Below are 13,362 nucleotides of genomic sequence, written 5' to 3' on the forward strand. Positions count from 1 at the left end.
CTACCGTGGACCCCAGCCAGCTGCTGCGAGGCTTTGGAGACAGCCCCTGTGCTTCCAGGGAAGCCGGGCTTCTCAGAACCAAGAAGGCTCCTCCAGGATAGCCTGCTTTCAAGGCACTCCTGGTTCCTCTGGTTGAACGAGGTGGAAGATGACGTCCCGTCACAGAGAGGAAGCCTGAGGTCAGAGAGGGCGGGTGACTCAGACTCAGAGTTGGCCCATGGGCCCTTCCTGTGTTAGTTCTTAGGCATTTCCGGGAAGAGGGTACCGGATCAGGGTCAGAACCTGCTGCCGACTGTGTGATCTGGGGATGTATTGAGCAGAGAGTGAGGCTCAGGGCTTTTCTCTCCACCCTTAGGCCTTTTCTCATCACCTTCCAAGACAGGATGACCATTTGCCGGTCAGGGGTGGTCCTGTGTCCAGCGGGCAGGATCTGGCATCCCTGCAGAAGCCGGCTGCAGTTCTGTGTCCTTGGGTGGAGAGGGGTTGGTAGGGCCCACCCTGGCAGTTGCAGGCAATCTCAGTAATAAGAGGGTGAAGGATGAGTTCCGCTGGTTTCCTCTGGGGAACACAAAGTGAAGGACTAACTCACTGAAACTAGGTTTTGGTTCTCTTTGGGTGGGTTTAGATGGTGGGTGCTATGCTCACAAGTCTAATGCCATCTGGATTTGGCTTCACTCATGTTGTCTGAAGAGCTCTAGCAGAGTAGAGCTTAAGGAAATGTGTCTATGTTTCCATACCTCTTCAGCATCTTCAGCTGAGTCACTTTTATTCAGTATTACAAGATGAGAAAGTCAAACAGAGATCTGTTGCAGAACAGTCTGAATATGCTTAACATTGAACTGTACATTTAAAAATGGTCAAGGTGGTAAATGTAGTGTTATGTGTTTTCAACACAAAAAAAGGTGAATACATTTTAAAGGCTAGAGTAATTTCTTAATTGACCTGCTCTGTGTATGCATATTTACGTCTCATGGAGTCTGTCAAAGTCATGGCTCCTACGTGGGTGTCTGCCTGATGCTGTCTCCTCCTCCACTTCTCTCTCTTCCTCCTCCCTTCCATGCACAAGGTCCTGATCATGCAAGTCTGGAAGCGGCTTGTGGTTAGAGTTTCTGGCTGCCTGCTCTGATCATAGTCCCTGGAACCAGTTAATCTAACTCCACCTTCAAGCCTGCCCTCTCATTGCACGCTGAAACCCCCTGTACCTTCAGCTGTCCACTAGAGCTGTTCCCACTGAGCAAGGTAGCAAGCGTCCTTGGGTCGGCAAAGGCTTACAGGGTACCATCAGTGTCCTCATGACAGCTCTGGATGTTGTTTTCAACCTGAGCTGGAGTGTGTGTTTTCAGGCTGTGTGTCATGCTGACCAGTCTCAGGACAGCTGCAGGACGCCCTGGCCCCCAGGACACACAGGAGCAGGGAGCCGCAGGGCACGGTGCTCCCCTAAGGGAGCCTGAGGAGGCCTGGAGCTCCATTCAGTGGCCTCCACCTGTCAGGGACTCTCTGGGTTGTCATAGGTCAGTCTAGGGTCACATTCTCTCTGAAATGCTTTCCCAACCACTGTCTCTTCCCCACATGTCCAGGCTCACCGCCCATCTCCATGGACAACACTGACCTGTGACTGTCCCCTTGCTCTTCTGTCATCGCCCCCTACCTGCTGCCCCATGCCAGTCATGAGCTCCTGGAAAGCAGGAGGAACCAAGAATTATGGTTGCTGGGAGGAACTTCCTCCTACCCAAGCCTATCAGGGAGGGAGCCAGGGTAAAGGAGATTGTGGAGCGATGGCCAGTGATCCCAGGCTGAGGCCTTCTGGCGATGTTCCTGGGAAGGACTCTTGCTCTCTATTTGTTGCCACAGGCGAAACTGCACTTTCTCCACCTGAGAGGTCCTGTCACTGGAGGTGAGCGGTAGGCGGGGTATTCAGGTGCCATCAGCAGTCCAATAGGAGGTCCTGCCTGGGGTTACGGAGAAGGCAGTGGTACCCCACTCCAGTACTCTTGCCTGGAATATCGCATGGACGGAGGAGCCTGGTAGGCTGCAGTCCATGGGGTCACTAAGAGTCGGACACGACTGAGCGATTTCACTTTCACTTTTCACTTTCATGCGTTGGAGAAGGAAATGGCAACCCACTCCAGTATTCTTGCCTGGAGAATCCCAGGGATGGGGGAGCCTGGTGGGCTGCCATCTATGGGGTCGCACAGAATCAGACATGACTGAAGCGACTTAGCAGCAGCAGCAGCAGCAGCCTGCGGTTAGGACAAGCCATGCCCTTTCAAACTGATGCTTTAGGACCATGAAGAGCGGTGGACAGACAGATGCTCACAAGCGCACATTTGGTGATGGAGTTGGCCTGCCATGTTGCAGGGAGCTCTGCACTCTTCTAATTTGGGAAAGATTTTAGAGTGAGAAATGCATGGTCACTGCTGGAAGCTGTCATTGCAACTACTTTCTTTCGTTGCATAAAAAGCATGTTATAAATTTGAGTTGATGAGTCAGTTCCTTTTGCTCCAGTGACCCTCACTCACCAGCAGGCAGATTTCAGTGCCCCAGGCGGTCACCCTGACAGGCGTCTCCCCATGTTCCTGAGAGGCCGGGAGGTGTGGCTTCTTCTACCTACTCTGCACCACTTGGGCCGGCCTACAGCAGTGGTTCTCAACCCCTCAGGCCCACCGTTCCATGTTTAGAACATCTGTTATCTGATGCCAACTCTACTACCCTGAAATCAAAGTCACAGCTTATGTAAACTACTTAAACACAATTTTTAAAAAAATGTATAACACCCTAACACTCATGTTAAAGGATAAATTTTTTAAAAAGCAATTTATTTAATTTAGTGTTCATCTCAAGGTGAAAACCCTCAGGCAGGCCAGCCTGGGAAACAAAAATAACCCACTCAGATCTATTTTATTGGAGAAAAATGCATCTATTGTAAAATTTACCATTTAACTGTTTAAAATGTACAATTAAATGGCATTAAGTACCTTCACAATGTCATGTAACCATCCCCTCTATCTAGCTCCAGAGCACTTCTGAAATTTCAAAAGGAAATCTGTACTCAATGGCAGTCACCCCCATTCCTCTCTCTCCCAGCCCCCGGGAGCCCCAGTTTGTTTTCTGTCTCTGGAGATTCTCCTCCTCTGGGCATTTCACATAAATGGGATCATAGGATATGTGTCACCTTTGCAGTCAGGCCACTTTCATTCAGCATAAGGTTTTGCAGGCTCATTCATGTTGTAGCTTAAGGCTGAGTGATATTCAGCTGCATGGACAGCCCATACTGTGCTTATCCAGTCATCTGTGGATGGTGACCTTTTGGTGACTGAATAGAGCTGCTGTCAGTGTTCACGTACGAGTATTCATTTGAACTCCTGGCTTCCCTGGTGGCTCAGACGGTAAAGAATCAGCCTACAATTCAGGAGACCCAGGTCCAATCCCTGGGTCAGGAAGATCCCCTGGAGAAGGAAATGGCAACCCACTCCAGTATTCTTGCTGGGAAAATTCCATGGACAGCAGAGCCTGGTGGGCTACAGTCCTTGGGATTGCAAAGAGTCGGACATGACTGAGCAACTGACACTTTTCGTTCTTCGGGGGTAATACCAGGAGTGGAATTGCTGGCCCGTGTGGCAGTTCTTTGGTTAACTTACCAAGAATCCGCCCCCTCAGATGTTTGAAAGTCTGCTTTGGTGATCCCCTGGCCTCGCCTCTGGTATGGGTGGCTTGTTTTCAGAAGCTCTGCCTTATGTGTGGTAGAAATCAGCTGGTCAGTACAGGTATGACTGAGGCTCACATATGCCTTCACTGAGGAGAAGTGTTAACTTATGTCATCCTTGGGTAGATAGTGCCAAGACCCCCTCTTGCTCAGAATAAAGAGGTTTATAACAGCTCCAGCCGAGACAGGCCTGGGAGTCACGGCTCTCTTGGGTTCTCTCTGCAAGTCTTGTGTGTTATTTCTTCTCACAGCCCATCGGCCATTCGGGCCTAGGGCCACATCTGCCTGCGTCACCTTCCACTGAAGGTAGCCCCAGAAGTGGACGGTCCTAGGGACCATCCTGAGGTGCACTGTGGGAACATCACAATTGCTGAAAGATGAAGTCTGTGAGGAGAGGCCAGTAAGAGCAAGTGATGGTAGTGGGTGGAAGGAGAAGGTAAGAATAAAATAAATTCAAATAATCAAAAAGGAGCCCAAACTCGGCACCAGCCTCTGCTGTTGGTGTCTTAAGGGGCCGGAGTCATGCAGGGGGCCAGGAGTGGTCTTGCCTTTGGTTGCTGTGTGACTTTTTACACCTGTGCTGTAAATTACAAGCTTCCTCTGGGTAAAACATGAGCATATTGCTGAAATTTCTTATAGTAGAAGGGAATGCTTCTTAGCTTCTTGGACACAATCAGTTTCCCTTTTAAATATGTCATTTTAGAGGAAATGCTACCACCGAACCAAGCACTTTGCTGTTCCCCAGTGGAAAGGATTTTCACTTTTGTAATCCAAATGGTAGGCGTCCTTTCCTCGGCCTCTTGGTTTGCTTTGGCTGGAGTCCGCTGGTGAGGACTCCTGAGGCTCTGGGCTCCGTTGGGTCAGAGAGAGATCCCAGGGGGTGAGGCTGCTCCCTGAGCTCTTCAACATTATTCTGCACTCAGGCTAGGAATTTCTAAAAGGCATCACCCAGCCCTTTAAGAATATACCCTGCAGGTGAATCAATTCCTGTTTCAGCTTAAGGAGGGAAAAGCTCCTTACGTCATTGTTAAATCATTCTGGGAACATTTAAGCTGGGAGGAGTGTTTGGGTTTCTCATTGTCACTTTCCCTTTGCCACTCTCTCTTTGGAGGATACACATGTTTATTTGAATGAGCTGAAATCAGGAGGCCTCAAACTTAACTCAGGAGCCAAATAATCCAGACAAATCCTTGGTGATTGTTTTTGCTGCTAGGAAGGCGAGGGAGTTTCCAGAACCCACCGTGCAAGCCTTGATGACGCAGGCTTCATTCTTATATGATCGTATAAAGATAAATAGATTAAGGGTGCTTTACCTCGCAGTACCCCAGATAGAAGACGAAGGTCATGTTCTAGAAGGTCATGAGTTTTCATTCACTCATCAGAGCCGGCATTTGCCACCTGGTTGCACAGCACACTCACCTGGGAACTAGACAAAATGCAGGTGATGAAAGTGCCCATGCGGCTTCCGCCTCCAGAAGGTTTGGTTGGATTGGCCTGGGTTGTGGCTCAGGGGTCAGAATTATCTTAAATGTTCCCCACTTGTGAAACTCCAGTGTGAATCCAAGGTTAAGATGAGCCCTGGATCTCAAGCTTGTTTTTGTGTTGGAAACATGAGAGTTTAAAAAAAGTGCTGACGCCTGGACCTCACTCCTGAAGGTTGTGACTTCACAGGTAAGGGGTGAGGCCCTAGAGTCAGGATTTTAAATGTGATTTTAATGTTCAGTCACATTTGAGAATCACTGTTTCATATTCATGTTTCATCTTGAGCCTGTGGCCTAACCTCCCGGAGGCTGTTCCACTGTTCGGCGACGCAGGGGAAATTCTACTTGCTGTAGAGCTTTGAGCACGGATGGGTGTTCTGTGCCAGGGTACCGGGCGGTGACTCCCAGTGCTGGCCCCAGCACAGGTCCAAGCTTTATTTGAGCGGGTAGAGTGGGTCACATCAAGAACCTCACCTCACTGGTTCTCAAGTTCATTTTTAAATAGGATCAGATAGTTACCCAGATAAATCTGAATCTGCCCTAGCACAGTGCAAGGAAAATCTGTGTGTTTGAGTTATCTATGACCACATAATTTCACTCTATTGCATAACTGGGAGTTCTCTTTATTTAGGTGAAGAGTAGCCAAGGGGCTCCTGGCTTCTAAAAATATAGTTTTCTAGTGAGTGATCTGAGAATGTCACCTCTTGAACCTCCGTTGGCTCAGTGGTAAATTGGCAACCATGGTGCCACCTTCCTAGTTAGGCTGTATTCAGTCCCAGGTGCTAAGTGCTTGGCGGGCACCCGACTTCTTGGCCCCAAACCCCCACTTCTCCAGGGCTCAGTGGGTATGTCCGGGTGCCCCCATATGAGGACTGGCTCTCCTGTTCTGTCTTTAGCACCCCCGAATTTTCCTGCACTCACTCCATGCCACTTTCTTGTGGTGGCCAGTGTTAAGGCTGCACTGCCCTGATCCCAGCAGAGCTCCATCCCTGTGGGTGGCCTGAATGACCGAATGGCCAAGCCTTGCTTGTCTTTCAAACTCAGAGAGCTCCTACATCCCGTAGTGACGCTGAACCCTACCCCTCAGCCTGGCTTGGACTGAGGCGACAGATACACTCAGGCTCAGCATGTGTTATTTCTCTCTCTCTATGACCCCAGCTCCACCCATGAATAAGGTGAATCACTGAAGCACTGAGATTCTCGGGCCTTTGAGAGTAGCCGTGAGGGGGGCACCCAGATCCTGCCTGGGTAGGTGGATCTTGAGGCCTGGTGTGCATCATGTCCTGTATCAGGAGGAGAGGAGAAGGATCTGAAGACATCTGACTGCCCAGCGTAGGCACTGGCTGGAGTGGGCCGCCTCTGGTTGTCTGACCACTGCAGACCATGTCCCAGTGCTGCATGTTGGTGGGAAAGTGAATCCTGAGGACGAGACTGGCAGGCAACGTTTTGTTCAGGAAGAACTGCTCCCCACCAGATGCCCCACGGAGACCCGTGGCTGAGAATGTGAGCAGGGCTTGTACGGGGACGTGCGGGTCACTGGGATTGTTGAAATGGAAATCCTAGGTTTCCATGGTTTCTGTGCTGATTCCTACCGCTTCTGTGACTTGGAGGGCAGTGGGGTCCTGGGGCCTCTTCTGCCTGCTGCACCAGGGCCGAGCGGGGCAGGGGGCGGCACCGGATGCCCTTTACCTGAGGAAGGCCCCAGGAGGGGGCGGTTTGCTGAGCCTTCTGCAGGGACCCGGCCATCGTGGGCACAGGGCTCAGTGAAGCAATTCTGTCCTGCTCTCACTGTCTCCTTCCTCTTTTTTCAGATTTCACTTCTCTGAGGGCATGCTCAGTCGCTCAGTTGTGTCCGGCTCTTTGCGACCCCATGGACTGTAGCCCACCAGGCTCCTCTGTTCATGGGATTTTCCAGGCAAGAGTACTGGAGTGGGTTGCCATTTCCTTCTCCAAGGGACCTTCCTGACCCAGGGACTGAACCCATGTCTCCTGAATTGTCAGACAGCTTCTTTGGACTTCTCTACTGAAGAGGAAAAATTTGGTCATAGCCAGATTTATGCGTGGTTTCTTTACTACAGTTCTGAGTATAGGTTTGAAGCATTTCTTATTTAACTGACTAAATGAAATGGAATCAAGGCACTCCCTGGAGAGGGTGGGCAGTCTGCCTCCAACCGCTGTTGGATGACTCAAAGGGTGTGATCCCAAGAGGCACTCCCATCTGAACCTCGAGGACACCCTAGTCCTGCTGTCTGTAAATTAGGGTAACTTGTACAACTCCTCTGAGCGTAATGGTGCAGAGAGCCACCTCCCACGGCATTGTCTCTGTATCTAATGGGAGGGTCCAGTGGACTTGTCAGAATGATGTTTGTTAATCAGACACCAGGCACGTTTGTGTTTGTGAATCTTCACAAAGAAGCTAAACACAGGCACAGAGCTCAGGGACATTGAAGGCTGGGCTCCAGACCATTGTCATAAAGCAATTATCACCTCAATAAAGTGATTCAGACATGTTTTTGGTTTCCAAGTGCATATAAAAGTTATATTTATACTATTCAGTTCAGTTCAGTCGCTCAGTGGTGTCCGACTCTTTGTGACCCCATGGACTGCAGCATGCCAGGCTTCCCTGTTGATCACCAACTCTCAGCTTTCTCAGACTCACGTCCATTGAGTCGGTGATGCCATCCAACCATCTCATCCTCTGTTGTCCCTTCTCCTCTCTTCTTCAGTCTTTCCCAGCATCAGGATCTTTTCTAGTGAGCCAGTTCTTTGCATCAGGTAGCCAAAGTATTGGAGTTTCAGCTTCAGCATCAGTCCTCCCAATGAATATTCTGGACTGATTTCCTATGGGATGGACCAGTTGGATCTCTTTGCAGTCCAAGGGACTCTCAAGAGTCTTCTCCAACACCACAGTTCAAAAGCATCAATTCTTCGGTGCTCAGCATTTTTTATGGTCCAACTCTCACATCCATACATGACTACTGGAAAAGCCATAGCTTTGGCTAGATGGACCTTTGTTGACAAAGTAATGTCTCTGCTTTTTAATATGCTATCTAGGTTGGTCATAGCTTTTCTTCCAAGGAGCAAGCATCTTTGTACTCTGTTAAGTATACAAGAGTGTTATGTCTTTAAAAACACAAACAATGTTCATACCTTAATTTAAAAATACAAAACAAAAAAGTAATCACAATAGTAATATCAAAGAGCACTGAGTACAAATTACCATCACAAATATAATAATGAAAAAGTTTCAAGTATTGTGAGAATTACCAAAATGTGACACAGAGATACAGAGTGAACCAGTGCTGTGGGAAATGATGCAGTAAACGTGCTGGATGCAGAATTGACACAAACCTTCCATTTTTAAAAAAAAAAAAAAAAAAAAAATAGTGTCAAGTGCAGTAAAATTCTGGAGCGTATTGTGTGTGGAAGGGCAGGTCTCAACCCAAAACCCCGTTTTCCTCGTCTGCAAAAAGATGCAGTACACCACCTTAATTTGGTGATTACGGGATTTTCTTTGTGAGCCCGCGTGCCCGGGCCTGGCTGTTGTGGGGAGCCTGGGTGGTGGTTTGTCACTGGCCCAGCAGAGGTAGGCACACATGGGCACATCCCAGTGCCACAGCAGCGTCGTGCCCCCCCTTCCTTGTTTCTCCAGGGGTGTCACAGTGGGGTGGAAATGGTGCTGGGGTCCCTCCTGTCTGCACTGCAGTCTAGAGGAGGGCATGGTCTGTCATCTGGGGAGGCCTGGCCTCTGATGACTCTGGTGCCTATATCTTTGCCCCTTTAGGAAGGACAGACACACCCTGCTGGGAGAGCGATGCCTCTGTACAGGGCTTCCCAGGAGGCACTAGTGGTAAAGAATCTGCCTGCAATGCAGGAAACATAAAAGACACAGGTTCTATCCCTGGGTTGGAACATCCCCTGGAGGAGGGCAGGGCAACCCACTCCAGGTTATTCTAGCCTGGAGAATCCAATGAACAGAGGAGCCTGGTACACTATAGCCCATGGGTTTGCAGAAAGTCAGACATGACTGAAGTGACAGCACGCACACGTGTCATCGATAGAAAGAAACACTGCCATCCTGCAAGTCTCCCAAACCACCAAAGCTGAGATTCCCCAGACCCTCTGCCGCATCCCCCATAAAGTGAGTCTTCATTGGTTGGGGCATGGCTGAAGGATCTATGATGTTTCTTACACTGAACAGTGGGGCAGTGGATGTTGACTGTTGGTGCTTGAATTAAGCTTTCCCCTGCCCAGAATTCCTCACTGTTAAGAGTCGAGCGGTCATGCTCAGGAGCCTCACTCAACCCTGCACCTCTGCAGGTGGTGTGGCCTTCAGGGCACTCTGGCCCTGACTGGGGGTGTGCACGCACACAGGGCTTGCACACACCTCTTGCGTGTGCTCAGCCATCGTAGGTCACACCCAGCCCGGTCCTATCCCAGAGCCCCGGGCACCGTCCACGGCCTGGTCCTACCCAGAAGCTGCTTCTGAAAGGAGTAGGCAGGCTGTCAAAGCTGCTGGTTGCCTGGGCTGCTTCCTCGCCTGCCCTGTGACTCTGAGGATGCCCCCTGGGTTTCATGTCCACACATAGCAGGCCCTGTGGCTCCCCTGAGCAACCAGTGTGGACCTGCGATGAAACACCAAGTATTTTTTGGCACTTTGAAATAAAAAGTTGTACTGGTTACAATTCTGATATCACTATACCTGTACACTGGAATTGAGCAAATAAGCAGGTAAATGATTCATGGTGGTAACAAAGAATGGACAAAAATTTTTTTCTTAAAGATGCAGAACAACATATAAAGAAGGTGACCATTTGTATAGACAAGTGAATATGTAAACCTGTTTGTGACTCAAGAAAAGATTTCTGTGTCTCTGGTCTGAGTGGCTGTTACTTCCTCAGACTAGAGCAAGGTGCAAGCACTCCGACCCCAAAGTTGACCACCAGTGCCTTGAGAAGAGACGGATTACTAGGGCACAGGCCTCAGACCAAGTCTCTGTGGCTATTAGGCAGCCTGGGTTCTTTCAGTCTTGTTCTCCTTGCTCACTCAGTGATGAGGAAGAAGCCTCGATCCTGGGTCCCAGCCTTTCTTTGTTCCATATGCTTCCTGAGCACCTATGGTGGGCCGGGCAGTGTTCTTGACCTTGGGGAACCAGCCAGCCACGACTCCCTGCTGGCGCTGATGTGAGAGAAACAGATGGGACATGGACAGTGGTCATTTCACCCAGTAAGAGGATGGGCTTCGAAAGGGTCATGCTGGGTGATAGAAGTCAGACACCCAAGGATGTGGAGTGTGCGATTCCATGTACATGAAGTGTCCAAAGTAGGCAAATCCATAGACATAGAAAGTAGATGAGTGGTTGCCAGGGGTTGGAGGTCAGGGATGGGGAGTGAATGTTTAATGGGTATGGAGTATGACTTGGGTGATGAAGATGTTCTGGAACTAGAAAAATTCAAAATACAGAGTGCCTCTGAGAAGTTTTAAAGTTGGTTTTAATTGAAGGTCAGTGTTCTCCATGATGAAAGCGCCTGCAGCCCACTTGTCTCTCTCCTAACAGGGGACGAGCCACTCGGGGGAAGATTCCGGAAGCTGAGCCTTGAGCAGTATGATAACGAAGCTGGGGAGCAGCCCACCTTCTCCAAATGCAGCTGGGGAAAGACCACCAGTTCAGAACAGACTCCAGGCCTGGCGCCTTTTCTTTCCCCAGACAATGCCAAAGAGGTATACACACTGCTACCCAGAGCCTGGCCTGAGCCCTGTCCCAAGTCGCCAGTTCAGTTCCCCACCCAGCTTCGTCCCCATCTCACAAACATGGTTCCTCCCTGAAGGCAGGCCTGCTGGCTGGGTGGGATCCCCCCTCTTCCAAGAGAGCTGTTGCCGGCATGCACTTGGTCATCTGGGTCTCTGTGTTCTGATCTGTAGAGTGGGGATTGAGGGGTGGGCCAAGTATGCGATGAGTCGTGAGGGTAGAGGTCTCAGAGCTCCATGGGTGGACAACAGCGGCAAAGGGCAAACGGAAGCCATCTTAAAGGAGCCCGAGTCCCCGACCCAAAGCCTCTTGGGGTCCCTGGGAGGGAGGAGGAAGAAATATGGTCACTGTGGATATGTGTCCTTTGGGGAGATCTACAGAGTGTTTTTGAGAAGCCATACTTAAGGCTTTTAATCAGAATTGAAGTAAGGACAGATCGGCAACCCCCCAACGATGAACCTTTTGAAATTAGGGTTTTGTTTATTCTCAAAAGTGGAGAAGTTGGAACCCAGAATAGACCAGAAAGGAAAGTTGTTGAGAACCAGTGTTAATATCTGGGGTATATGCTTCCAGCCTCTTTTCTATGCCTGTGTGTTTAATTCATTGGGTATTTTACATATCTGTAAACACATTACAGGTGACGATTCTTTTATCCTGCTTTTTTCATTTAACACTTATTTCCCTCTGCTATGTAAACTCTCTGCCATCTCTACTTACGAGCTGTGTAATATTGACCACAAAACACTTCCTTCTGCCTTGACTGTTACTGAAGCTTCTTCCAGTTGTCCATGGCTGCCTCCTGTCACCAGTCTTAGAAGAGGGCTGGCTCAGTGAGGGCCAGGAGCCCTAGCTGTCTGGAGGTGGCCTTCACCTGACTTCCACTTTGCCAATTTCAGGCAGTGATCACCACGTATCCCCCAGGCCTGGATGTGATGGATGGCAGGATCTTCTCTCCAACCAACAGTGGCAGTGAGTCCATCTCTCCCACCCCTGCATTTCCTGTGTCTCCAGAAACGCCATATGGTAAGAAAAAAGCAGAGCTCCCTGTGTGCAATCCCACCCCTTCAGGGCGGAGAGGGGGACAGCTCCTCACTCTGCCTTCTTTTCCAGGGATAACAAGCCCACGTTACTCTCCGTTCAGCCCATCCGCACCACAGATGGGCAGCCCCAGCGCTCTGTATAAAGGAGCTCATGGTAAGACACCCACCTCCTTTCCTCTGCTGTGGACGTCCACTCATGCAGAAATATTTCTACGTGTGTCACACCTAAGAAATCTGGTTCTGGCTGGGGAAGATGCAGGGACACAGCCTGCAGCCTGCTGGGGGTAGGAGTGGTGTTGACTGTTCCCTTCTGTTCACTCAGCACTTTCAGGTGTTGATGGGTAGGGTCGTGGTGTTCTCAGCAGCCGAACATCAATACTTTTCACCTTCTTGTAGCATTACTTGGAGTTGAAAGAAGAAACTGAAACACCCGACCCACCCTTTTCAGAGAGTCAGGGTTACTTTCGGAGAGCAGTGAGCTCCCCACTCTGAAAGACACGGCTGCCCTCGCCCCTTGCCTGCTGCAAGGCATCCCGTCTTTTATGTTCACAGAGCCCTGTCCTGACTCCTTACGTCCTCAGCCACCATCCTGAATCTCCCCAGCTGAGTGGCCACGTCGGATTTGTCTGCTGCACCCTGCCCCCACGTCTCCCAGCACTTCACATACTTGTGGGGTCTAGTTAGCCTGTGCACCGGCCCTGGGAAGAGAGCGTTAACACAGTGGTGGTGGGTTACTCAGCACTCCTTCCTGGTATGGACATTGCCCAGCTCCCTTGAGAGTCCAGGATGGCCTTGCCCTGGGCAGGTGGAGGGGGGGCTGGAGCCCAAGCTGAACTTAGATTTTAGAATCGCTCTTCTCTGTAACTGGGGATTCCTGCTGTTCTGCCCTGGGGAAGGTGAGTGAGGGTTCCCTTTGCTGCTCATCAGATGCACTTTGGTGGGAGGGGGAAGCAGACTTTGTCTTTAAATACCGTCTTTTATGCAGAGGAAGTTGCAGTGATGACAGCTAGCTCCATTTTCCCTCTTTCTCCAGAGAAAACAAGATCTATGTATCATTTAATAGGAGGGCCATTTTTCTTCCAAAGTTTCCTTTAAGGTTTTAGGTTGCTTCATGTCTTGGCTATTGTAAACAGTGCTGCAATGAACATTAGTGTGCATGTATCTTTTTGGATCATGTTTTTCTCTGGATATATGCTCAGGAGGGGGATTGCAGGGTCAGATGGTAGAGGAGCTGTTTAATCTTAAGAACACCTTCTGAGTCATCCATATTTTCATGTTGGCAATCCTTGAGGACGTTTGCCTAGGGAGAGCTCAGAGGCATACACACAGCACTGACTGCGGGTCCCATGTGCTTTGCAGTGTATGGGGGGTATGGCTGAGCCCTGAGAC

At 49.9% G+C, this 13,362-nt stretch overlaps 1 protein-coding gene across 7 annotated transcripts in view; it reads left to right on the forward strand.

The window, feature by feature from the left end:
- Positions 1-13,362, forward strand: part of TNS3 (tensin 3) — a 220,581-nt gene that overhangs the window by 161,000 nt on the left and 46,219 nt on the right. For 6 of the 7 annotated variants that reach the window (XM_061165571.1, XM_061165570.1, XM_061165564.1 and 3 more), the window contains 3 exons: positions 10,742-10,905; positions 11,830-11,956; positions 12,044-12,127. In XM_061165571.1, coding sequence (XP_061021554.1) covers positions 10,742-10,905; positions 11,830-11,956; positions 12,044-12,127 — 375 coding nt within the window. The remainder of the gene's footprint in view (positions 1-10,741; positions 10,906-11,829; positions 11,957-12,043; positions 12,128-13,362) is intronic. The other variant, XM_061165565.1, reaches the window with a different exon arrangement.

This window comes from Dama dama, chromosome 18, assembly GCF_033118175.1.
Source record: "Dama dama isolate Ldn47 chromosome 18, ASM3311817v1, whole genome shotgun sequence".
Classification (NCBI taxonomy): Eukaryota; Metazoa; Chordata; class Mammalia; order Artiodactyla; family Cervidae; genus Dama; species Dama dama.